The 27189-nt window shown below is 36.8% G+C and overlaps 1 protein-coding gene and 1 pseudogene across 2 annotated transcripts in view; one reads left to right on the top strand and one right to left on the bottom strand.

Annotated features, from left to right (window-relative positions):
• r (carbamoyl-phosphate synthetase 2, aspartate transcarbamylase, and dihydroorotase rudimentary) overlaps window positions 1–27189 on the bottom strand; it is a 243477-nt gene that overhangs the window by 167423 nt on the left and 48865 nt on the right. For both annotated transcript variants that reach the window (XM_089097829.1, XM_089097830.1), the window contains 2 exons: window positions 17192–17425; window positions 8707–8928 (listed from right to left, as the gene is read on the bottom strand). In XM_089097829.1, the coding sequence (XP_088953955.1) occupies window positions 8707–8928; window positions 17192–17425 (456 nt within the window). The remainder of the gene's footprint in view (window positions 1–8706; window positions 8929–17191; window positions 17426–27189) is intronic.
• LOC148945953 (staphylococcal nuclease domain-containing protein 1 pseudogene) lies at window positions 13640–16306 on the top strand (annotated as a pseudogene).

The raw sequence follows: 27189 nt of genomic DNA, 5'->3' as shown, positions 1-27189 counted from the left end.
CAGTACTCTTGACATGATCTTTACGAACTTGGCAGATCTTTATAACGCTCCCCGATCTCTAGGTCCCCTTCAGAATTCTGACCATTTTATAATTTTCTGGGAAGCACAAACAAGTATCCCACGACCGAAACAAACAAAAACCACAAGTCGGCCCATCACAATGTCTTCAATAGCTCAATTCGGTCGCTGGATTGGTACTTACGATTTTGAGGACATTTGTGCAAAGGCCGATATTAATGTCAAAGTCAGCAAACTGAACAGCCTTCTGTTGGAAAAGTTCCATGATTTTTTTCCAATAAAAGTTATTACGGTTTGTGACACTGACAAACCATGGATCACCCGCGAACTCAAGCAGATGATAAAAACTCGCTGTAGTCTCCACAAAGCAGGAGATCAAGCGGCTGCAGCCAGTTTGCGTAACGGAATTGTTAAGTTAAACAGACTAGCCCAAAGACAGTATGTAAAAGAGAAAATAACGCCATTACTGCACACTGACCCTCATAAATGGCACTCCACGGTCAAAACCCTTGCAAAGAAATTAACGCCAAAGGACCTGAGACTACTCAAAGATGACGGCACACTGACATCAGCTACTGAAGTGAACAAATTTTTCTCCGGCATATGCACCACATACCCATCAATCACAAACTCAGAAATTGAGAGTATCATTGCTGGCACCGGGACTGATGAGATATGTGAAGTATCTGAATATGCCGTCTTTAAGGAACTTCAGAAACTGAAAGTAAACTGTGCGTCTTACCCTGGTGAACTCCCTGTCAAGTTGTTACGCGAATTCTCCATCTTTCTCGCAAAGCCACTCAGCTCTATTATTAACCAGTGTTTTCGCGAACAAGTGTTCCCCAGTGTTTGAAAGAGAGCTTATGTGTGCGTCATTCCAAAAGTGAAAAACCCGAAATCTTGCGACCGACTCCGCCCGATTTCGATAGGTCCGAACCTCTCTAAGTTAGCGGAATCATTTATATATCGTGAGCTTATGTCACAAGTCCAGGGCTCTCTTGATCCATACCAATACGGGTGCTTGAAAGGTAGTAGTACAACTGTTTATCTTGTGCGTCTGTATCACCTTATTGTTGAATGGCTTGACCAAGGAGGCACACTTATAGATCTCCTCCTAGCCGACTATAGAAAAGCCTTCGACTTGATACGCCATTATACTGCAGTGAACAATCTGAAGGTTATGGGAGCTAGCAGTCATATTCTTTTATTAATAATAGATTTCTTACGCGACCAACTACAGATTGTATATGGTCTCGACCCGGGTGATACTGATTCGAAATGGTCTGAGCTTACGTGTGGTGTCCCACAAGGCACTAAAATCGCTGCCTTGTTGTTCTTGGCAGTGATCAATTTCGTCCTTGCCGATTTTGACGAACGGTTCAAATTCGTAGATGACCTTTCCACCCTCTTAAAATACCTCATTGTGAAGTCTCAAACCGTTCCCCAGTTCAGTGAATCATTTATCGACAACTTTAGAGACCAGTGTTCTGAAAACAGCCTCCGAATCAACGTAAACGAAAACCAAAATTCTTCGATTTAACCCTCTCAAAAGGGATTTCCAGTGCCCCCCTCCACTATACCGAAGCGTATCGTCGGCAGTTATTCTCGGTGTTACGTTCAGCGTTGACTGTTCGTTTAGCCTCCACGTCCAAGAGGTAGTGAAAAAGGCGAACTGTGCCATGCGTACCCTTTTACTGATGCGAAAATTTGGTTTTTCAGTGCCGCAATTGAAAACAGCCTACCTGACATATATTCGCCCGATATTAGAGTATGCGTGCCCTGTATGGGGTCCACAGGTTCAGAACACTGCCTATATGAGCGAAGGACTCGAATCAGTCCAGAAAAGAGCAGTGAAGGCTATACTGTCTGATCAGTACACCGATTACGAATCAGCACTGTCTCAACTAAATTTGCCGTCACTTCACGACCGCCGTTTTCAACTTATCTGTAAATTTGGCCAGTTTCTTCTGACAAGTGATAAACACAGAAATATATTACCCTCAATGCTCACAAAAAAAGTAACTACAAGATCAAAAGCAACAAAGCTAGCCCAGCCCATGTGTCGCACAAATCACTTCAGCAATTCGTTTGTGCCTTTTTATGTTTCTGTCTACAATAAGTGACATGTGTATTAATTTTTTGTGTCTTTGTTTACTTTGTAAATAATAGCGCGATTTAAACCCTGACTACGAAAGCTTTTATGTTAATAAATGATTCTGATTCTGATATTACTACAATTGCTACTACTGATACTACTACTACTTCGAACACCAGCGCTTTGACTATTACTAATATAACCACTACTATTGAAATAAGTCATAAGAGTTTAAGCGCACCCAACTTGTCAACATAGCGTAGATTTAATATTTCAGGAACGGAACAGGGTCTAAAGTTGAAATTTTCAGGTAAAGTTGTAGAGTGTAAAACTAAGCCACAAGACACCATGCGTATCCAGATCATCAAAAGGCCGTCTCGCAGGGTCTTTTGTTGGGAATGTTGAACTAAATCAAAAGACACATGTCATAAGGGCGCATGATGTCTCAGGAATAGCTAAGGGCATTCAGTTGAAACTTTCAGGGCATGTTGAGGGGGATGTTGAACTAAACCAAATGACACTATGTGAATCCACATGATCAAAAGGACATATCTGCAATATCTCAGGAACGGCAGCTAAGGATAAGAGGTTTAATTTTCCAGGGTGTGTTTTGAGGAATTTTGAACCAAAAGCAAAGTGCATACAAGGTTGTCAATAGTGTATCTGTGATGTCTCACAAAAGTCTAAGAGAATTATGTGAAATTTGAAGGGCATATTGAGGTGGATGGTTGATTAAAAATTGTCATGGGGGCAGTCAGGATGGCTTCAACCCTGAAGAAGTCCCAAGATTATGCAGATTTTCAATGTACTATTTTAAATATCAATTTACGTACCCGTCCATTCAAAGTTCCTTAGCACAATTACTATTCAGATTTGTTGCAACATTTTGTCAAATTTAAAACGAACAGAAACTACCGCAAACACAAGTGGGTGAGGCCAACATTTTTATAACGTTAATAATTCAAAAACTACTGAGAATTTCAGGAACGAATGTTAATATGTATTAAACTGTCGATAGGTGTTTAATTGATTCTTGTCAGTAGTCTTGGTTATTATTGGGATTTTTTTTTCTCGATGACAAATTGACAAACTTGAGTTAATTGACAAATGAGAACACACATAGCTCGAAATAAGAACTGTTATCAGTAAAGCGGAAACGATGTTCAGGTCTTTAGAAGGCAAATGGGACCTCTGAGAAAAATAAATGAAAGAAAGAGAAATAAGAGACAGAAAAAAAGAAAGGGAAAGAAAAAAATGGAACAGAAAAGAAGAGAGATGGAAAAAAGTTAAACAAAGAAAAAGATAAGACAACAGAAAGGAAACAAAAACAAAGGAAAAGAAACAAAGAGAAAAAAAGAAAGACAAAAGAAGAAATGATAACCGGAAGTGAAACGAATAGAACAAAGAGTCTCAAAGAAAAAAGAGAAGAAAAAAGTGTGAAAAGGGAAAAGAAAAGGAAAAGATCACTAGTAGTATTTTTCTTTTCTTTGCTTTTTATTGTATTTTTGACTCTTCATCTGACGAAAGAAACTCTGTTTACTATTTATCTAGAAATTAATTTAAAAAACTTTCCACAAAATAAGTTTTTCAAAGAAAAGTGAAGAGCTCCATTAAACCAAAATGAGCAGAAATTAAGTCAAATAATTTTCCAAGCGTAAAACTACCACAGACCATCATCTATAAATAAATGAAACCCAAAACGAGCAGAAACTACAATAAATAACCAAGCCAAACTCAAAACGAGTAGAAATGAACATGAGTAGTGCTGACACCCCCCACCCATGCAGGGCTTCCACTCTCGAATATTAAAATTCGGGGACAAGTATTAAAAATTCGGGGAGTTTTCGGGGACAAGTCTTCAAGATTCGGGGAAAAAACAAAATGGAATTTCGTTGCGAAAATTTGGGAGCCAAAATTGGTTTTAGCTTCGTTTTCAGGCTCAAGTAGGGCTTGGATCTGCGTAGTAAATTAAGCCTTTTACAGAGTCCGTCTTAGAGCCAGAGCCCGGGATTAGAACCCATAGCTGAAAACGCTTATTGCTGATATTGCGGCAAAAACTTCAAAACTGTTTAAAAAAAAAAGGAAAAATAGTGAACACATGTGAACTGTAAATACCAGTAGCAATTTTTTATTAGGTCATGAATCTCAGCAATTCATTAATAATATTTAAAAACAAAAACAAATATTGTTTGCGGTTTCTAGATAAGTAAATTAAATAGAAAAATTCAACCTACAAGTACAGGGTAATATTAAAACTTCAAACAAACAAGAACTAAACTAAACAAGTAAATTTAAACTTAAATTAAAAAGGGAATTTTGACGACAATTGACACATTATTGGTTTTTCATTCTGCTTCTAGGGTATTAGGTGTTTACCCCCCCCCCCACCTAAAAAAAGATCCTCCTACGGAAAAGCGGAAAATACCCCCCCCCTCCTCACAAAAATATTCCCCGCAGAAAATGCTTCCCTGCTAAAAATACTGCCCACGAAAAGTGCCCCCGAGGAAAATATCCCCCGCGAAAAATACCCTCGGAAAATACCCACCCCCGTGCGGAAAATACCCCCTCGGAACATACATTTTTTCATTGTTTATTTGTACCACAGTTTATAGAATTATCCAGTAAGTTTATCGCAGATCATTTCTGGTCTTCATTCTCGGTGCGAACAAAAAGCTCCTCCCACATATTTCTGCATTAGTGGGTTAGTCTGTTTCCGTCAATCAATGAGAAATGGTTACAAAGTGCATTATTCGTAATAGCGGGTTTCCACTTTTTTCCGATTATTTCTATTATAACTGTAAGTTTCGCGTCCAAGAGGGTTACAAAGTGCATTATTCGTAATAGCGGGTTTCCAATTATTTCCGATTATATCTATTATAACTTTAAGTTTCGCGTCCAAGAGAAATCTGACTTGTCTACCCGTGAAAAGATCTAATGCCGCTTATGTTTATATCTGCAAAAACGTTCTCTGGAACACTCGCACCTCTGTCCGGGTTTTTATAATGGGTGAGATAGGGAATGATCATTCTGCTAATTCTATAAACTGTGATTTGTACTATGCTTTCCTTTCTTTTGGTTACCTCATAATTACTATATAGTCACCGATTAACCCCCAGCCCTCCCACCAACCCTGTGACCATCCATATTCTAAATATAATACTTATTGTAATCTCATTTTTATATCAGCCCATCTAATGCCTGGATATGATAGCTGTAAGCTACAAATCATATAAAATTTACTTATTCTTTTACTTCGCACTAACATTATTTGGCATTATTAACCAACTGTTCGTTATAAATAAGTCCGAAAATATGTAAAACTTGACAAGAAAACAATATGAGCCTAATAACCAAATTTTTACTTTAAGCTGTATTGTAAATTTTCTTATGGATAATATTTTTGGGGTTACTTCCGTTTGAATCCTATTCCCCGACCTTTTACTTGGTCTATAGCCAAATTTTGCCTCTTTAAAAGGGGGAGGGAATGGTGAATTTGTTTATGGCAAAAAGATTGTATTTAGGGACAGCTCATAGGAAAAAATAAATCATACCACATTTTCTTTAATTTTTTTTCTATCTCAGAATTAGCCTTCAAACAGAGTTATTAATCATTAAAGCATTAGAAGTTGTAAAGGTAAATTATAAATATATTTAAATAAATATATATACTTGTCTATTATAAATATATATACTTGTCTATTATACTTGTCTATTATATACTTGTCTATATATAAATATATATATTTAAACAAATTTACTTGTCTATTCCAAATTTGAGCAGACTATATATCCCGTAAAATTTCCTTTGCCTAACTAACAGGTTTGCAAGACCGTAAGAAGATCCCAAAACTGCAGTTCAAACCGTGGTTGAGTGATTTTCGGGGAAATTTCGGGGATTCGGGGAACCATTTTTTTTTTTGGGGAGACACATAGATTTTAGGGGAAATCCCCGAAAATTTGGGGATAGTGGAAGCCCTGCCCCCATGCCTTCTCAAGACCAGAACATAATTTGCACTGTACTGAAAAAAATATAAACGTTTTTATTTTTATAACTTAAATAAATCAAGTAATATTAACATTTTGATTGATAAGTATATGTATATTAAACTGACAATGCACATTCATTTGTATTTTTTCAGTAAAATGCAAATTATGTTCTGGTCTTGGGAAGGCATAACTTACATTCAATTTCCAATCGAATGATTCCTTTTTGAAGTTTCTACGACAACGCTTTCTACAAAATAAAACAACCTTATATGCTCCAGGGCATAACTTACAACCCTTGCCCTGAGGGCTGCGGGGGGGGGGGGCGTGTCATCCTTAAAAACATAAGTTCCGGACTTTTTAACTACGTCGAACAAAATGGCTATCTCAAAATTGCACTTTACTGAAAAAAAAATTCAATGTGGATTAACAGTTTAATATACTATACTGATATTTATTCATTAAAACTTCAATAATTGTTTTATTTATTAAAGTTAAAAAAGTTAAAACATTTATTTTTTTTTTTTTTTTTGGGGGGGGGGGGGTCCTTTCGAAATGAGCTCCTTCCCAAGTTTATATGACAATTCCTTCTACATGAAGTGCCTTGGTTAGAAAAAAAAAATCGATAAACAACACATTACGCCCACATTGGTCTTTAATTAGGCAGCGCTATTAAGCTGCCTATGAAAGAGACTCAAAATCCCTGACTATTTTTAGAAAAAAGTTTAACAGATGTACGAAATCAACCATGATATTAAAGGTCACATTTTCTTTTACCAAAAATCCTTTTGACTTCTTGGTTTCTCTGCCTAAGTTAGGCCAAGATTTTTTCTTGTAAAGTCTATTGTGCATATTTTCGAACCTAAAAACAATGCAAAGTAATTTGGAAAAATAGCACTTTTCTGGTGGAAGTAAAGAGCTAAGCTAAAACTTGAAAACGGAACAAAATTTATTGCTTTGCAGTTTATACAGCATGTATCTGCAAAACTGGTTCAGATAGGCTGGCTCATACGGTATGGTATTTTATGAACTCAAATCTATTTTTTACGATTATTCCTTTTGTCGTTTCATTTACAAAAATACATGATAAAGGATGTTCCACACTGGCCGACGGGGATCCTGGATCGATGTGTCTGAATGCAACCATAAAAAAGCACACACACACAAGGCAGGAAACAACAAAGGGGGGCACCATACTCTGAAATCTCCACAGAAAGTGTTTTTCTTTTTTTCAGGAGTATAATTTTATTTACACATAATTTACAAAAAACAAACGCCAAAGAACCTTTCGGTTCCTTAGGCCGACTTCAACATCCAACACATATTTCAATATAAATAAACAAAAACAAAACAATATCCCCCGCCGACGGGCTAACAAAACAACACAAAAAAAAATTCCATTACGGCACTAATAAAAAAAAAAAAAAAAAAAATAAAACAAACTGATAAATATTATTACAAAAATCCCTCAATTTTCCCCAGAAACTACTTCGGTCATGCTGACGCACAACCCCAATCGGTAAATGACTCAAGGAGCTCGGCAAAACATGCCGAGCAGAGAACTGTGACGGGGTTGTTTCACACAGCGGCCGCCGAAATGCATCTGCATTTCTTGTATTATAATTGTGAAGATCCACACCAGTTACAAACATGCCATTAAAACATTCTGAGGTAAGGTTAATATCAGACATTAACATAGATCGATAAAAACGAATATACCTACTAGAGGAAGTATATTCGGTTTCATTTCTCACTGAATCTCTCGGTCCATAATTTGCTAAAATCCTAATGGCAGAATTCTGCAAAGCTCTAAGGCGTTTCAGATGGGATTGAAAAGTTGAAGACCATACCGAACAACAACATAAAAGGTAACAATGGACAAGTGAAAAATACAAAAGTCTAAGGACAATTTTCGGATAAACGTGCTTCAATTTCCTAATAATTCCAACATTACGGGCAATTTTAGATGTTATACAATTTATATATTCTGAAAAACTAAGCGTCTCATCTATAATAATGCCTAAATACCTAGTCGAGTTTACTCTATTAATAAATGAATTTCCACACCTCAACTTATCTACCCAAGGATAATACTTTTTAGAACGAGCAAACAACACAAAATTACACTTCTTAAAATTTATTTTCAAATTTTAAATTAATTTTGAAAACAAAATATGTTGAAAACAAAAATATGTTATTCAGGACTCACAGCATAAATGCAAAGAAAATTTTTTGAAATGCTTTTTTTAAAGAAAAATGAACTTTAGATCTTGGGAACATTCGTACTAAACTGTGTTTATTTGGGAGATCATTTTATTATCTGATATCTAAGTAAAAATCACAGCATAGCTACTATACAGTAAAGAAAATTCCTACTTTCTGCATGAGAGATTTTTGGGACACATCAATCACGCACATTTCTTCATGACCCCGCCTTCGCGCGTGCGCAATGACGAATTAATCAATAGTTTTGTTCCATTACGCACTGTTATGTGTCTCTTTGCGTGCTCTGATGTGTCCCATTTCTGAAAACTGTATAGTACCTATGATGTGGTGGAAATGTAGATCTCTCAGGTTTAAGTCTTAAATGGGGTTTACAATATACTTACAGTAATACAGTTATCATAAGCATCGCGAACTACTTCATATTCCACTTCTTTCCAGCCTTTTAAAGATTTGTCGATTATTAGTTGATTAGAGTGAGCAAAAGCAGCTACTGATAATTTTTGTAGCTCTTCTTTGTTATCAGCAAATCCGGAGCCAAGTCCTCCGAGGGCATAAGCTGCCCGGGCCATTACTGGATACCCTATTGTCTCCGCAGCTTCAAGTGCCTAAAATTATTGCAATAATTTAATATACGATGAAACTGATGTTTCTAAGAAATTGATAATAAACATATTCGGCCCAGCAATTGTTATATAAGCAATTGGTTGTTCCTTATAATATTTTTTATTTAGGGCTAGGTCAAGGCCGTATCCAGGGGAGAGGGTTAAGGGGTTTGCAACCCACCCCTTTTCCCCATCACGAAAAAATTGTCCAACTCGTAAAAGCGTAAAAAAAAATACATATGAACAAATTTGTCAATAAATTTTTTGAAGTTCTTTTTGTAAAACCTCCCCCCTCCAGAAATGAAAACGAACAAAAATCCTGGACACGCCCTTAAGTCAGGTATATAACTTTTTATTGTGCATAACTTGATTAATCCGAGAGAAATACAGCTTTGTTTCATAATTAATGTGTATTTCGTTTACCTATGCAAGTGCTGAGAGGGGAACCTTGGCCTCCCCATCTCTCCGAAATTTTAAACTTTTATTCCTGTTACTAGTTTATTCCGCGTAGTTCTCAATTTTGTGTAAGTGCTTTTCCAAAGTTGCATCTCCCTCCTTCCCCTCCGAATTAAATTCGTGTGTACATGTCTGGTTTATTATTTAAACACTTTTATTTTAAAATATACATTTACTGTTCTTAATTTATAGGGTGGAACCAAATGCTCCCTCCCTCCTGTGTACATGCGTTGCCACGGTATGCCCTTCAGTATTACTTTGCAATTATTTACTGAACGGTTTTAATCTTTCCAAATAAATTGTATTACTGTCTTGAAGCATACTTTTTTATCCATTTGTGTCTTTGGTCTTTCAACTCTGTTTCTTTTTATAGTAATTTAGAATATACCTTACGATGGTCCACAAATGGACCGTGGCACATGAGAATTTTTCTGAGAACGCGGCCCATTTCTGACAAAACTGTCATGAATCAAAGCGACACAGTTCCAATTGATCAAAAGAAACAGACCCTGTGTCAAAAGTTCCCTTTATTCTGCTCATGCAGGATTTTACAAGACACACGGTGCTTAAAGAAAATAAAGGGGAATCAAATTGTATGGATGGGGGGGGGCTGAAGGTTAGAGAAAATACAGTCTCAGCCAAGATGTTAGATCTGCCAATTTCTTTTTCTTTTTGGGCGTACTTCTTCTCTGTGTACAATTTTCCTCGTCGCATGTAAATAACCCATTGAAAGTTGATGGCTTGCACCAACATTATTGATCCAAGTCTTACCATATTACTAAAAGGACATTAAGAAGAACGTACATGTGCTGTTTTTGGGGCAATGGGCTGCATAGTCAGAAAGGGAATGTGAATATAGAAAAAAGTCATCATCTCATTGAGAAAAAGGGGTAAAGTTCCTCTCCAGCTATAGACAATTCAGAGGTCAATTGAGATGGTCAAAACTGGCTAGATTTCAGCCAATCCTTTGCAGTTTCATCTTTAATCTTGTTAGATGTGTAAATACGTTTCGGAAGAAAGTTTAGATATATTATTCTCAACTTATAACAATCCTGAAGAATGCACAACAGGTTTAAAACTTAATTGAAGTTTCAACTGATGGCTGAATCTTCTTTAGATAAAGGTTGACTACCCTGTACCAAAACCGAGCGCAAACAAAAAAACAATTTTGAGTTTAGATTGACTTCTAATAATCTCGACTTGCTAAGTCAACGAAATCTAATATCTACGTATAGCAAAAAAGAATTGTGAAGACATGAAAAAAACTGACTTAGAAAGATTTTATGACAAAGTTCTGAATCTCCCTCCGCTAAAAAAAAACCCCCTTACTATGCAATTTTCTCATAAACCTGATAAAAAAAAATCAGATAGAAGGTTTTGGTAGAAAAAAATCAAGAAGAGCTTAACTATTTCTGCTAAAGTATTTTCATTAGAGACTCCCACAAAGATGACCATTACTTATTCGGTGGAGTGCTGTAGCCCTCCCTAAGTAAAGAGTCATATGTCATCCAGGTATTGATTAATTATTATTATATTTTTTAGGCCACTTCGCATAAAAGAGGTGGTCCGGGAAACTTAGGAGATGGCTCATTCGATTGTAAATTGAAAGCTCGAGCGCCCAAAAGACATTTAAGGGAGGCTGGACCCTTCCCAAGCCCTTTTATGCTACTCGGTATAACACTCACAGCCGCTGGGATGAAGGACGTAAATTATTCAAATGGCCAATTGTTTACATTTTTTGGTTTTATAGTGGTTAAAAAGGGAGGAGGATATCTTATATCTTGACTATCCAGTGGCTCGAAACTTTCAGGAAATCGTTCTGTGGTTGGAAATGATGACACGCTTTTTTGTGGGAAGGAACGGCCGGAAATAGACCTCAAAACTTTTTGTTCCTGATCAGTTTGAAACTTGCAGCTGCAAGTCCTTGGTCCAGGAGGAAACTAATATACGAAATTTTTTTTAGGGGAAATAACTTCTCAAATAGGGCCAAAAAAAGGCCCCATAAATTTTGTCTTATAGGGTCAAAACTTATATCATAAGTCCTTGAGTTAAGGAATTCAAATGTTGAAGAAAAATAAGAAATAAAATATTTGTTCCCTGAAATGGAACCCAACAAGCGGTTGAAAAGGATAAAAAAAAACAGTTTTTTCTCTAATAGATTAAAAGAAAAATCCCTACACATTTCGTGTGGAAGTCGTGGCTGTGAAACTTGGGAGGGGCCCATTCAAATGGAAATTGAAAGTTCTGGTGCCTTCTTCAAGCGACAAAAGTCATTGTACTACAGCTTTGCCCTTTCTGGCGACCTGAACACCCTTCCCTAGTAGTGCGAGGGAGGGGATATCAAGTTTCGTATTGGTGGAGGGGCGAACGGCCCAAGATTTAGTCTCTGATCCATTAGAATATTACAGAATTGTAGATCTTATGGGATTGTAAGATCTTGGACCGCCATCACGTATTAACTGTTAAGTAGCAAGGTAGCCTAATAGGCATTTCGTGTTGGCAGGTAATCAAACGGTATATCTGCACTATCCAGAGAATAACTTGGAGAGCAAGTGGAAACTTTTGGAATTATGGGGGGAGAGGGCAAGCAGATAACAAATCTTGAGCTAGCCGAGGCGGCAGTGGTTAGGAGTATACAAATTTGGTATATAATCCGTTGAATAGCCCCTGTTTTACTGTGAGCCCTTTAGCCCCTGAATATGTTTCAAGTGAGGGTGCGATTCAGACCGAAGAAAAACATGTTTTCCCAGGTTATAAAAAAAAGTGGACTTGCATTATTTCGGTAACGGCTTGGGATATCGAATACGAAAATTTCCTGGGGTGCTGGGGGGGTCTCAAAAGACACTATTGTGTATAGTAAAAAATTTGCGTGATATGAAACTGTATGAAAGAGAGACACCACAAGGGTAAAGATCAGACGAAGCAATCACGATGGTTAACGCAAGAGTCCCTCTTGACACAGTTCTGGCTTATGTCGGCTGGGACACGGCGGAAATGGTAGATCTCTATACTAGAAACTCAAAACTGGCGCAAAGAAAATCAAGCTTATAACGTCTGGAATATTGCGAGCATCTGCCCTATCTAAGGGCAGGGGACGATATATCCAGCCAGTTTCCCTCGTGCTTCCTGGTGATTTACAATTCATTTGTAGGTTAGAGCTATATGTATATTTAAAAACAAAATAAAAAATAATGAAAAAAAAATTGTTTAAGAAATATATTTATCTGCATCATGTTTAATGTCGGGTAAGTAGGGAATTGGTTTTTGGAAAGATAAATACGTTGTGTTTGGGCTGAGAACAGATGCTAAGGATAGAGGAATGGCTGGGGACTCTGTACCAGTCCGAAACTTAACCGTAGGATCTGCGTGGTCTGGGTTCGGAGTACAGAGCAATCCTAAGATAGCCAAACGATTTGAAATTATAAAAGAGCTTAGTGGAGGTTGCCAGTTTTAAATGGAAGCCATGATGCCGCACAGGGAAATTCGGCCAAAAGATATACGAAGCAAAAGCGATTCAAACGGTTCAAACAAACATTTAACTTACTAAACAAACACTGAACTAAGTTGATTAATTTGACCTGTGGTAAAATTTTGTACAGCTGTGCATAATCGCACGTCAGCCAACATAACGCATCTTGGCTATACAGACGGTGGGTCTGCATAGATGGAGGGAGTGTGCTTAACCCCAAATAATAACCTTTTTTTGAGCGTTCTCAATAACATGAAAGGGGGTTAGGGGGAGTAAAAATTCATCCATAATCCCGTCGACTTGTTTTACTGCACTCGTAATATGGGTGCTGCGGGTGATATCGCCCTAGAGACAGTCTTGTCCCATATATATATTGTCCCATACAGTCTTGTCCCATACATAGATATATTCATATATACACATAAATAACGGTTATTTCTGCAGATGGTTTTTTTTTCCAAGAACCAGCAAAGGTCAAAATTTAACTTGTACGCTGCATAATGACGTATGTGGTTAGTTATTTTCTATGACGTGTTTGGTTAGTTATTGGTTAGCATATTGACGTATTATAAGTTATTTACTGAACATATTTTTGCTTCTAAATTAAAATCTTGTGTTCTTATAATGTAAAGCCTAGTTGCAAAAAAATATATCTTTATTTTGAAACCTTTGTATTTCTTTGTTTTATAGTTCCTGCATGCTATTAAAAGTTACGAGATATCTCATTTTTTGAAGGAAAATACTGCCTTTTCTTAATAAGAACAACCGACATTCGAAAGTGTATTCATTATGACAAACTTAGCTGCTAATTCTATCCTTCCAAAAGTGATACGAGGTATAGCCCTCAGAGTTGTAACTGGGGATGAAGTCGTTATCGTCAGACATCAGCAAGGAACTGGGCAGAAAAAAAGACTAGAAAAAACGATTAAACTTGCTGGCATCATTGCACCGAAGCTAGGAAGAAGACAGCCTGATGGCGAAGAAATCAAGGATGAGCCGTATGGTTTTGAGGCAAGAGAATTTTTGAGGAAAAAAATTGTTGGAAAAAATATTACTTTTCAGATTATGTATACTGTACCAGCATCAGGGCGAGAGTACGGGATTTTGTACTTAGGAGAGGATACGAATGGAGAAAAACTCAATGATGTGTTATTATCAGAAGGTTTGGTTGGCGTTAAACTAGACAAAAGAGGTAGTCTTGAATACAAACGCCTACTTGATATTGAAATTTCTGCTAAGAGTTCCGGCCGTGGCAAATGGAGCAATGATGCTCTCTCGTCGCATGTACGAGATATCAAATGGTCAGTTGATGATCCACAAGTATTTTTAGAAAACTTGAGAGGAAGACGAATCTCAGCTGTCATTGAATTTGTTAGAAACGGATCGACTTTGCGCGCCCTTCTCCTTCCAGAATACTATAATGTACAACTCATTTTATCTGGAGCTCAGAGTCCTGAAATCAAGCTAGACAGAGAAGGTAAGCCTGATCCTAATAGAACAGAACCATTTGCTGAGGACGCTAAGCTCTTTCTTGAATCCCACATCCTTCAGCAGGACGTTGAAATTATATTAGAATCTAGAAATAATGAAAATTTCGTTGGCAGCGTGTTTCTTCCAAATGGCAACATTGCAGAACTTCTTTTAAGTAAAGGCTTAGCTCGATGTGTTGACTGGTCTCTCGTGACTGTCACTGAAGGACCTGAAAGGTTGAGAGCTGCCGAACGACAGGCTAAAGAGAAACGGCTTGGAATTTGGAAAAATTATGTTCCAATCCCACCAACGCTTAAAGATCCTTCGAAAATATTTAATGGTAAAGTATTAGAAACTGTGAATGGCAATGGGATTGTAGTTAAACATCCAGACGGTTCTACTAGAAAAATATTTTTGGCAAGTGTTCAACCTCCTAGACCAGTTGAAGGTAAGAAAGTTATAAAGGCTTTGTTTGAAATCCCGTGGATGTACAAAGCTCGAGAATTCCTTCGAAAGAGGCTGAATGGGAAAGAGGTTGATGTAATTATCGATTTTATTATACCAAAGGCCAAGTTTCAAGAAAAGATTTTTGCTACTGTGATGCTAGGGAATGTTAATGTAGCTGAGGAATTAATTACAAAAGGATTGGCAACAGTGGTGCGACACCGCCATAATGATGACCAACGGTCTTCAAATTATGACCACCTCCTTACTGCGGAAATGAAGGCGATAAAATCTGCCAATGGTATTCATAGTAAATTAGATCCTCCAGTTCATAGAGTCAATGACTTAACTGAGGATCCAATAAAAGCAAAGCAGTTTTTTCCATCTTTAAAACGTGCTGGCCGAACACAAGCTGTGGTAGAATTCGTTGCTAGCGGTTCCAGACTTGAATTGTACCTTCCAAAGGAAACTTGTCTTGTCACGTTTTCACTCAGTAGTATCTTAATTCCCACTCTGGAATTACATGCCCTTACGCAAATTAACCCTTACACAAATATGGCATTTCAGTTTACCAAAGAGTTCTGTCACCAAAGAGATGTACAAATTGAAGTAGAATCTATAGACCACAAAGGAAATTTCCTTGGGTGGCTCTGGGTAGACTCCAAGAACTTATCCTTACAACTAGTCGAAACAGGTTTAGCAAAAATTCATCCCATGGCTAAAGAAAGTGACTACTTGAATAAGCTTCGAATAGCTGAAAAAGATGCGCACGGACGACGAGCAAATATATGGTCTGTTGATGGTCTGCTGATTTCTGAGGAAAAGGCGAAGAAAGAGAATCTTAATCAAACTCAAAATTACAATCGATTACAAAATGTTTTGATAACTCACGTCACTCCAGATTTAAGATTTTTCGTCCAAAGACACAAGGATGGTCCCGACCTCGAAGCATTAATGGATCAACTCAGAAAAGAATATGAGGTCAGTCCGCCACTTCCTGGTGGATATAAACCAAAAAAAGGGGATATTTGCGCTTCCAAGTTTATAGACAACTATTGGTACCGGGCTCTCGTTGAAAAGGTTACCGAGGAACAAGTTCATGTTTTCTACTTTGATTATGGTAACCGAGAAGTTACCACGGCATTGCGTTGTGCTAGTTTAACCGAAGCCTATCAGAATCCTTTGCCATTCGCCAAAGAATATCGACTTGCTTTTGTTAGTCTTCCTAATGATGAAGATGATGCAAAAGACGCTGTAAAAGTCTTTAATAAAATTACTCAGGATATATCTTTGCTTTTGAACGTTAAATATAAACACGAAGGAATTGAATATGTCACTTTACATGACAGGAAGCAGAACCAAGATATTGGAAAAATAATAGTTGAGGATGGATTTTTAAAAGTTGACCCTCGAACAGGAAAACGACTTTGTACTGAAAAACGACTAAAAGAAATATTCAGTGATTATATGGTTGTACAAAATGGCGCCAAGAAACAGCATTTGAACATTTGGCGCTATGGAGATATTACCGATGACCACTAAGTTCGCTGTTCGATGATAAATATTAGCCAGCTCTTTTTCAAGGTAAACCAGCCCTTTTTCAAAATAACATGGTTTTAGCCCATTTCTGGAGCCAACACTCTCCCCATCCAAAGAAAATATAACGTTCATAACGATATTAAAACAACCCAAAAAATTTTCTGGCTCTTTTTGGGCGACGATTTTGATATAACTCAATGAATAAAAATCATCATTTTACAATTTTCCTGAGATCTTGAAAAAAATCAGACCCTAGGTTTTTGCAGAAGACAATCGAGGAGAACTCAATCATCTTTTTTTTAGTACTGGCCTAATCAAGCCTATAAAGAAAAGAACTGAATATCTAAATAGCGACGAAGACCGCACTGCCTTTCCATTACAAACATCAAAAACAAGAAGAACAATAGGGAATTACTATCGTAAGACAGAGCAATTTTTCTTTGAACGAATATTTCGGCCCTATGTCCCAGGGCCGTCCTCAGCAAAACATGAATATATAAAAGAAGAAAGACTTACAACAACATACGACCAATAAGAACTAAAATGAAATTTTATTTAAAACAGTCCCAGTATCCTTACTTCAGCGAAGTTCAACCAGGACTTCGCTGAAATATGGATGCTGGGACTGTTTAAAAAAAATCACTTTAGTTTTTACTGGTCTTACGTTGTTGTCATTCTATCTTCTTGTATATTTATGTTTTGTTGAGGACGGCCCTTGGACATAAGGCCGAAATATTCATTCAAAAAACATTTCCACTATCTTACGAAAATAATTCCCTATTGTTCTTCTTGTTTTTGATTTTTGTAATTGACTATCCCAAAATCCCCCCTCCAAACCTTTATTGCGCAAATTCTGAAATAGTAGCGAATATTAGCTCAAACTCTCACCTCTTTTACAGAATAAACAGCTGCGCTGGAAGCGACCTTTTCACCTACTTCAGCAACTCGTTCAGCAAATAGCTTCCTATCCTCTGTCTCTATGATGGACTTGATAGGTGTACCAAGAATTTTGACGAAATACTTATTAAAAACGCCACTTCTATCCAGCTCAACACCACAGTTCAAAGCTGTCTGACCCCCAAACGTTAGAAGTACTCCATCAGGTCTCTCCAAACGAATTACCTGAGAATTAAACATAGATCACTCAAACTATAACAAACCGAGAACGAAAATGAACAATTGGAATTGAAGTTATAGACAATAAAAATAGACATTGAATTTAAAGGAAATTGGAAGTAACAGTGCGAAGCTTATAGCAGTCGGAAGGGCTTGGCAACCAGTTCCCTCCCTTTTTGCCCTCAATTGGTAAAGTGCCCTGGCTTATTTTCCCCGGCCAGTTGAACCGAGCTATTTTCGCGTGGCTGTAGAAACTTAGAAGGGGGCGTACTCGATTGGAAGTTTAAAGATCTAATGCCATCTTAATAGTTGAAAAATAATTTATTTCATTCTATCATTGGTTAATATGACGAATATTTATATATGTCCCCCTTTTTCTACTTTGAGATGTTTGAACTCGCACCTTGTCACTTACGCCTTGCCCGATCTAAGTGACTTCTTTGACCTTGCTTTGCGTTGACCTTGGATCAGGCGTATGGTTTTAAGCAAAGAGACCACCTTGTCACTTACGCCTTGCCCGAGCTAAGTGACTTCTTTGACCTTGCTTTGCGTTGACCTTGGATCAGGCGTATGGTTTTAAGCAAAGAGACTAAATTGTACCACTTAAGTAAACCATACATTTTCATATAAAAGAATGTCACCTTCATTTTACCCCAGCCAGGTATTAGTTACCAATTAAGATTTTTTTTTACAAATAAATAATTTTAGAAAATATTTTTCGAAAAGTTTTAAAATAAACACTGAGAGCTACATTAATTTAAGTAATTTAGAGTCATTTATGTGCAGTTAATTTTAAATGACATAAGTTATAAAGCAAGGTTTTATGTATATCTAATATGACGTCATTATTACGTACCTACGACGGCAGAGGATGCCGTCATATGCCTTTAATTTTTCACTTGGCGTTGTTCTAGGGTTAGGCGCAAAGATGCCAAGGCACAAATCGTGAATTGCCAGGTTTCAATTAGCTAAAATTTTCAGCCAAAAATCATGCTTTTGGGCTTTTATTTTTTCTGAGGTCAGGGGTTTATTTGTCAAAAATCAAAACGGGACACAACAGTTAATCCACCCTATAATAAAAATAATAAAAAATACATAGAAGTGTGACTGAAATAATATAATTCATGGTTGTGGTTGTGAGTGCAACGTAGTAAAAGGCATCCCACTTGTTTCTAAACTATTTGCTCTAACATTGAAACGGAACACCAATTAAGCCATCTTATTATAGGTGGCGCATTTATTTGTTATGGCGCATCTTATTATAGGTGGAAAATTTGAAGGATAACTACTACTACAATGAGTACTACAACTACGATCACTTCGACTAATACGACTACTACTAACACGGCTACTACAACTACGACTGCTAAAAGTACGATGAGGCTTCAGTGCAGTATTTTTTTTCCAGGCCACTTCGTATGATTTTTTTTTAATCTTGAAAAAGCTGTTTTGTTCCAAATAATTGAAAGGTTCACAACTATGCATCCGGGGATGACATGAACCCCTACAACCTTTTGTGCAAGGGGAATAAATTATGAAAGTTTCCTTTACATATAGGTATTTTTAAAGGGAAATCAGCGTATGTTGAAAATTAGGGATCTTCAGTCTCTAAAACTACTAAGGGTTATAGGATGATAATTTAGGGTAATTTTAAAGGGTTTTAGACTAATTCAGAACGAACCATGTGCATGAATTTTGTCAAAAAAGCGTATCAACAATATCACAGGAACGGCTTAGGGTATTAAGTTGAAACTTTGAATGTGAGAGGAAGCTTTAAATAGGAGTATTTTCAAAAGTCAAGTTTGTATACTGTACAGCGTGAGATTTCATACCATAAACACCACTATTGGATATAATCTGGATATAACCTCATTATACATTAAGAATCAATTGTGATTCTTTATGAACTTATCATAATCAACCTTGAACTTGAAAATACTTGAACTTGGAGTAGAGTTCAATCGTATCGTTATTTAGGAGTTTTTATTGATCCCCTTTTGTCATTTCAAACTCATATTGATCATTTAAGGGTGAAACTTTCGCAAAATATTGGGTCTATGTATCGTTTGCAACATGTTTTTCCATTTTCAATTTTAAAAATAATTTATCATTCTTTGATTGATCCTTATTTAAATTATTTCACAATTATTTATTTAAATAATTTTTGGACTCATATAAAAACCCTACAGATCATTCAAAATAAAGCAGTGAGAATACTTGGAAATTTTTTACATCGTCCATCAAAACTTAGAGATGCATCGGAAACTGAAACATTATTTCTTTTCTTGAATTTATTAGATCTGAAACATATAAGAGAACTTAATATATCAATATGGCATTTTAAAATACAAGATCCTAGTAGTTATTTTTATGAAAAATCTCTGTTGATTCTGCCCCCTCCTTCGGCTCTTAGGTGTTCTGGAACATATCGAATTCCCTTTGTTAATTGTGAAAGATCTAGATTTTCAATTAGATACCAAATACCATTTATTTCAAATAAATATAGGCTGAAAGATAGAATTCAAATTGAGGCATCATTTCGGCAAATATCAGTTCTAAGGAAGAAAATATTAAAATTATGTATTGACCTGTGATGGTGGAATAGAAATTTTTTTTAATATTATTATTATTTTTTTTTTTTTTTATATTTGTTACCCATGTTGGGATAGCCTTCCGTGCCTCACTTGTCCAGCGTTTGTTTTCTTTATGTTTGTTGTTTTTTTCTTTAACCAGGTTTTTTTTTCTTTCTATCTTTTGTTATGATGTTAAAATGTTTTTTTTGTTTTGTGTTTTTTTTTTTTTTTTAAACAATTTTAAGAGCTTTTCTCTATGTTTGGGGTATATGTTTTTTGTTATGTTGAATTAATCAAATAAACAGTTAAACAGTTAAACAGTTGAATTATTTAGTTATTTGATTTCCCTACGGACTTTCATTGAAAATAGTTTCAGAATCGGAACTTGAATTATTTGACGGCATTCCCCTGGGATTTACGAATGAACACCCTCATTTGGAAGGAAACTGATTTTGGACTTATTAATTAGTTGTATTACCAGTAAAATTGACTACTCAATATGAGAGGATCCAGAGCTACTTATATCTGCCCTGGATGTGAGAGGCCGTGTGGGAAAGGTGTGACGATTCAGGGCTCGAAATGCCTTGTGCTGGAACCACACCAGTATTACGGCAAGAAAACCCCAAGTGGAAATGCAGCTCATGTGTTATGGCTGTTGTAACTGAGCACCCTGAGGCTGATACGTCTACATACTCTGTCGTTAACCTCAACAATATGTTTTCAATTTAATCATGCAACTTGAAAAAAGATCCACAGCATGGAAGTAAAACCCGAATCTCGAGCCCAATCCTTGTCGATGAAACAGACTGAAATCGACGCTCTGAATTTACAGCTATTCAAAAAAAGTTGGGACGTTGTCGTGAAAATTGCTGAAGGACTAGGAATTACCGAAAGACGAGAAACTAAGAAAAAGTATTTCTTTTTTATGTCAACTGGTGCATGCAAACTTGGTGAACAATGTCCGTTTATTCACAAAAGCAAAAATGTTACTGATAAGAAGAAACAACCAAATCAACGAGAAAATTCCCGTGTAAATAAAGTGTGCTAGTATTTCGAAGGAGGTTCTTGCAACAAAAAAGAGAACTGTAAACTTCAACACATGTACCGAAAATAAAAACTGAAAAGTGCAAAGCAAAAACTTGCAATTTCGATCATGTCAATCTTTGCCCTATGATGGCTTGTGCAACAAGTTGTGCAATTTTGCTCATAGTGCTAGTAATTTAAAATGTCGCATTAATCGTTCAGTGCCTTTTAAGTATTTTGACCGTTTGTCTTGTTTTAACCGTGATCCAGTATTCGATAATACTATACCAAGCCATAGCCAGATTGTTTATGGGAGCAATGCTTCAAGCACTAATCCTAGACCCGAGCCAGTGCCAAAAAAACTTGCCGAGACGAGGGGGCCAACAGTTGAGCCAAACAAACCCGCCCTTTCGGTTCCACTTCCCCTAATCGCGCCCACAACAACCTTTTTCAATTCCGACATCGCTTTACTGGATCCCCTCTTCGCAGTCACCGCGGGTCGGACGGGATCAGCATATCCCCCTGATTCCCCTTGGAGCTCTCCCCCTTCTTGCTTCCCCACAGACCCTCCCCCAGCCGCTAGATCTATCCTTCCTAAAATATCAGCCTCCCGCGTTTCGACTATAAGCCAAGCCGTCCCACTTAGTAATAGGTTTTCGTCATTAGAAGAAACTGATCTTGCAGAATCGTTGGAACACCAGAAAACGTTTACCAGCGGCTCTCTCAATTTACCCCCAAACTTTTAAAATTGAACCTCTTCCCCTCACACTTCAAAACCGGTTTAGTAGTCTCTCGGTCCAGGGTGGTGAGTTTGAGCTTTACGACAAATCTTCCTACAATACTCCAAATAATAATATTTCACTTGTAGTTGATGTTCTCCCCACTCCCAGCATTAACTTTAATACTTACACTCCGCCAAAGTTGCCTCAGAATAAAGCTTTTTTGAAAAAATCTTTTGTTGAATAGTTGGATAAAAACATATAATTTCCCCGTTTTCCTCCTTACGAATGCCGAAAGAATTTTGAATTTTGAAAAGTTAGTTGAGTTAGAAGCAACAGCAAAATTGAACCATATTGATATAATTGCAGTTACTGAAGTCCAGGGACAAAACCCAGATCTCCCTAAAATGACTAATTTTCAGGAGTTTACAACCCGAAAAAAGCTACACCCGAAAAAAGAGGAGGAGTAATTATTTTCGCAAATCTCCTACCCTTCTCCATGTGCCAGGACTAGGTGATTGCGATGAAATCCTTTGGATATCTACTAATGCCAAATGCCTGCCTCGGCCCTACACTAATTCAGTCATTTGCTCATTTTATTACTCACCCGGACAGAATGTTTGTTCTCGTCGTAATTTTTATGATAGGCTACAAGCAAGTCTTGACTTTGTGACGACAAAATATCCAAATGCCGGCATTTTTATAGCAGGAGACGCAAACGAACTAAGTCTTAATTATCTGTACAAAGATCAGAAGCTTAAGCAAATTGTTGATTTCCTTACTACAAAATGTGGAACCAGTTTGGATGTTATTTGCACCAACCTTAAAACCTTTTACAATACTCCAACTACCCTCCCTCCCCCCCTCTCGGTGGTAGTTATCATTTCATGCTACAATTGAATCCACTGCTATTTTTGAAATCAAATTACTCAGTTTCTGAATTTTCGTACCAGCCAATACCAAGTCAGTGTCTTTTTGATTCTGGATCTTGGATTACGTCTGAAAGTTGGGATGATGTTTTGTCGTGTGTAAATCTTAATTCAAAGGTACCAAAATTGTTTCCCAGGGGTTATCAAGAAGGTACATTCCTCAGATAAACCTTATACTAATGAACAAATAAAAGGACTAATCCATTTGAAACTAAAACTTTTTCGCCTTGGAAAGAAAGATGATGCTTTAACACTCCGGAAACAAAAAAAGAAAGAAATACGTCATGCTGCTTCTCGTTATGGTATCCCAGGAATTTCAGCGAAGCAACTAATAGAAAAAACACAGTAACTGAAAAAAAATAGTTTTTGTCACATTGATATCCATTGATCTAATGATATCAATTGATTTAATAAAAACATTTCCTGATAAACTATCAACATCCCTTGTTAGTATTTTTAATGATATTAGTATTTCCGGATGATACCCGTCGTGCTGGAAGCTGGGCTATATTACTCCAATTCAAAAGAAGGCAGGCCCGAATGATCAATCACGGAACCAATCATATTGACCCCAGTTTTCTCAAAAATATACGAGGGTTTCTTAGCTAATTGGTTAAAGGCAGAGATTCTTGAATTTATTGACTTCTTACAACAGTTTAGAAACCTCAAGGAGACCTCTAATTCACACTACCTTGTTAGTCTTCTTGACACCATTCTTAAGAACCTTGAAACCCCTGCTACTTGGTTGAATCTTTCATTAATTGATTTCCAGAAAGCGTTCAACCTAATTAACCCCAATACCCTTGTAAATAAACTACTGACGGAGTTTTAAGTGAGTCCCTTTCTAGTTAAAATTGCCGCCTTCTTTTTAACAAATCGTTCTCAAGTGCTTAAATATAAAAATATTGATTCCGATCCCCTTCCTATCTTTTGTGGGGTCCCCCAGGGAACCCGGATGGGCCCCATTTTATTCCTTATAATGGTTGATAGCCTCATGACTGACCACACAGAGCGACGGAAGTATGTGGACCTGTCTGCACTTGAGGTTTGTCGACGAAATATTAAAAGCTCTTATGTCGACGAAATATTAAAAGCTACTTGACGTTGTCACGCAGGAGGCTTCTTTGTCGAAGATGAAAGTTAACGCTAATAAATCGTCAATTATGACAGTTCATTTTTTTTTAAATCACCCCCTTCTTTCATGGGCACCCATAAGCTGAATTCCAGGGGGGGGCAAACCTCGTCTAATTGGCACTTTTAATGCTATATAATAGGAATCTCAGAACAAAAATATAAAAATAAAGGCAGCATCATTCAGCCAGGGGGCCGGGCACCCCCCTGTCCCTCCTTATGGGCGCCTATTCCTGCTTTAACAAACCCCAGTCCTCCCAAAATCGCTGTCACATGCATTAAACTACTTGGGGTGACAATTACTGCTGACTTGAAGTGAGTTGTCCATTTTTAAAACCTCTTCAAATAAGCTTCTCCTTTAGTTTCCATCTCAAACTTTCGATTAAATTTTCTTGCCCCCCCCCCCCCTAAGGATCAACTTTATTGTTCTTTTATTCGGACAATACTGGAGTTTGCTTGTCCAATGTGGTAATTCGGTCTTTTTCAGAGCATATCTATAAGATTTAAAATGTCCAAAAACGAGCACTTAGAATCATAAGTGGTGAAGGGAAGGTTCCATATCATTATCTACTAGGTAAGTTCAAGCTCACCACGTTGGTCGGGACATTGAACCTCCTGTGCCTTCGTTTCGGTACCAAGACCCTGTCCTTGATTACGTTCCATCATCTCCGAACCCTACCTTCCCGCCCTTAACACACCATCCTGTATACAATCCCAAAATGTCGAATAGAACTGACTCCCATCCCCGCTAAACGTGAAAGATATCGCAAGAGTTTTGTTGAGTTGTATAAATGCCAGGAAAACTTGTCATTAATTTTATTGTTATCTATTTTTTTTCACTTTTTAACTAAGTTTTGACTCATCTTTTTTTATATATTTTGTTTGGATTATGTTTGACGTGAAGGCCAAATTCTTTCGATATGATATATATATATATATATATATATATATAATAGTGCTATTTGTGACGTAAAATTCGGATTCGGCAACCATGCTGTGAAATAATTTTTTTAATTCTATTCTATAAGAACCCAAAATAGAAGAAAATATGAATCTGAACTATGCAAAAGAAAAGTTACGGAAGTCATAGTTGACTCTGCATAATAACACCCATAATGGGAATAAACCAAATATAGGCTATCCGAAGTAGGAAAAAGAAATTTCGTCAGAAAAATAATTCGGACTGGTGAAATATTATATAGATATTAAGTATGCAAAAATTAATCTTTTCTAACGCGCAACTCCACACTGAAGTCCGCAAAATTCTAGCATATGAAGTATGTAATTTTACGGGACATTAGCTCTCCTCGTGTTTGTCTTGATTCTTTCAACTTTGACCTTTTATTCATTTTAACTTCTGTTCGTTTTGTCCCTCGTTTTAAGTTTATATTATATTATATCATTTAATTTTTGCCCGCCTTTAGTTTTAATATAGCTCCCCTTTTGTTTGAAAAACAGTTTTAGGAGAATTAATTATCTAATTTCTAAATTAATTAATTTCTATAATTACTAAATTCAGTTATTTGTGAAAAAAAAGAAACTGTTGACAACTAAGATCTGTGTTCGCTAAATAAAGGCGACATTCTTTTATATGAAAACCAACATTTTGAACTAACCAAAATACACTGTGAAAACTCCTACTACTACGATTACGACTATGTCTAAGACTACTATTACTATAACTATTACTACTGCGACTACCACGGCTACAACCAGGGGCGTCCCGAGACTCATTTCATTGGGGGGAGGGGCGATCTTCGTAAATTTTACCAAATTGCTACCTGATTTATGCCGAATTGTTTGCAGAAATCAAGAATTTTGCTAAATTTCGAGCTATTTTGCAAAATTTCTGCCAAAATTTTCGCCTTCGGCGAAAATTTTACCGAATGCCAAAAACGTTGGAGGGGCGGCGTGCCCCCCCCCTCGGGACGCCCCTGGCTACAACTACTACGACTACTGCTACTCTAACTGCAACTCCTACTACGACAACTACCACTACTAATACGTCTACTGGTACGACTACTTTTAGTTCTGATTTGAGCCACATCAAAAATATTAGTATATTAAAGGTAATAGAGAAAGCAATAAAAAGGTATTTTAAAATTATAACGAATGCATTAAATATTGCATTTTAAAGAAAAATTGAAAATACAGGTCAGAAGGAATTGAACGGAAATGATACAAATTATACTAAAAATTAATGTGAACAATATGAGGCGCAAACTGAATTTATTTTATAATTAAAGCCTATAAGAACGGTTAGATCCCGGAAGTGAAAAAATTCTCAGGATTATTATTTTACTAATATTATGTTTGATTTATTTTGTCGCTTTGCTTTTTCACCTAGAAATTAAAATCAGTGTTTCCAGGTACTCAGGACAGATCAGTGTTTCTAGATAAAAGCATCAAGGCACCCAATTTGTAGCTGATATATGTTAAATGTATAATTACCCAAAGCCAGGAAAAAAACTTTGAAAAATGTGCTCTAATTTTAAAAAAGTAATATCCAACCACCAAACAAGACCCCAACTAAAGATGTGCTCTATTTGCAGCAACCCTGAGAAAAAGTATTTTATTTTTATATGTCAATTTCCTTTCGCGAAGTACTGGTTTATTTTTTATTTCTACTGTAAGTAAATCCCATTTATAGCCAAATTTCTCCTTTGTCCCTTCACGCATTGTCCCTTCACACAGTGTCCCATTATCCCAATTGTTCATTTACACATTCCTTGTTTATTTTTATTTCTATCGTACGTAAATCAAAATTGCAGCTAAATTCTAAAGCTGGAATTTTATCGTAGCCCAAAATCCCAATATGCACATTTCACGGTTCTCCTTTCTTTCCAGAAAAATAGCTTCAGTGATTGCATTGGAACTTACTTCACTTAAATTCAAGTCATTACTTTTCCCCAAAAAAAAAATTCTACGGACTGCAACAATAAATGACGTTCGGCATGAACTTCGGAATTTCGGCATGGACTTTGGCTCAAGCATCTACTGATTTTTGTCCAAAATTCCTAATATGAAACAAAGAATAGAGCCCAGAACACGCAAAGCAAGAGTGAGACAGTAATTTTGCTTCTAGGATTGTGGTAGTAAATTTACTGTATGGATTTTGGTGGTCTCTTTGCAATTCTGTAAATAAGTACTAAACGCACTGACCACTCGTTCGATATTAATATATTATTAGAAAGTGGCGAGTGGTTGCTGACGATGTAATTTGCAATGAGAGCAGACGCTAGGAAGAAAGAGAAGCCACGGCAGAAGAAAAGAAGAGAGGCCGAGGGAGAGAAAAGAGAAGGGAGAGAGAAACATGGACGGATCCAGGGGTTGGTTTCGAGCATCTCTTAGATCGGAAGTTGCCCTAATTACAGGGGGCGGAGGGGCAAAAATGC

The sequence above is a fragment of the Artemia sp. Qi Xiang Cuo genome, chromosome 12 (assembly GCF_049724085.1).
Source record: "Artemia sp. Qi Xiang Cuo chromosome 12, ASM4972408v1, whole genome shotgun sequence".
In the NCBI taxonomy this organism is placed as follows: domain Eukaryota; kingdom Metazoa; phylum Arthropoda; class Branchiopoda; order Anostraca; family Artemiidae; genus Artemia; species Artemia sp. Qi Xiang Cuo.
This window is presented reverse-complemented; position numbering and strand designations above follow the sequence as displayed.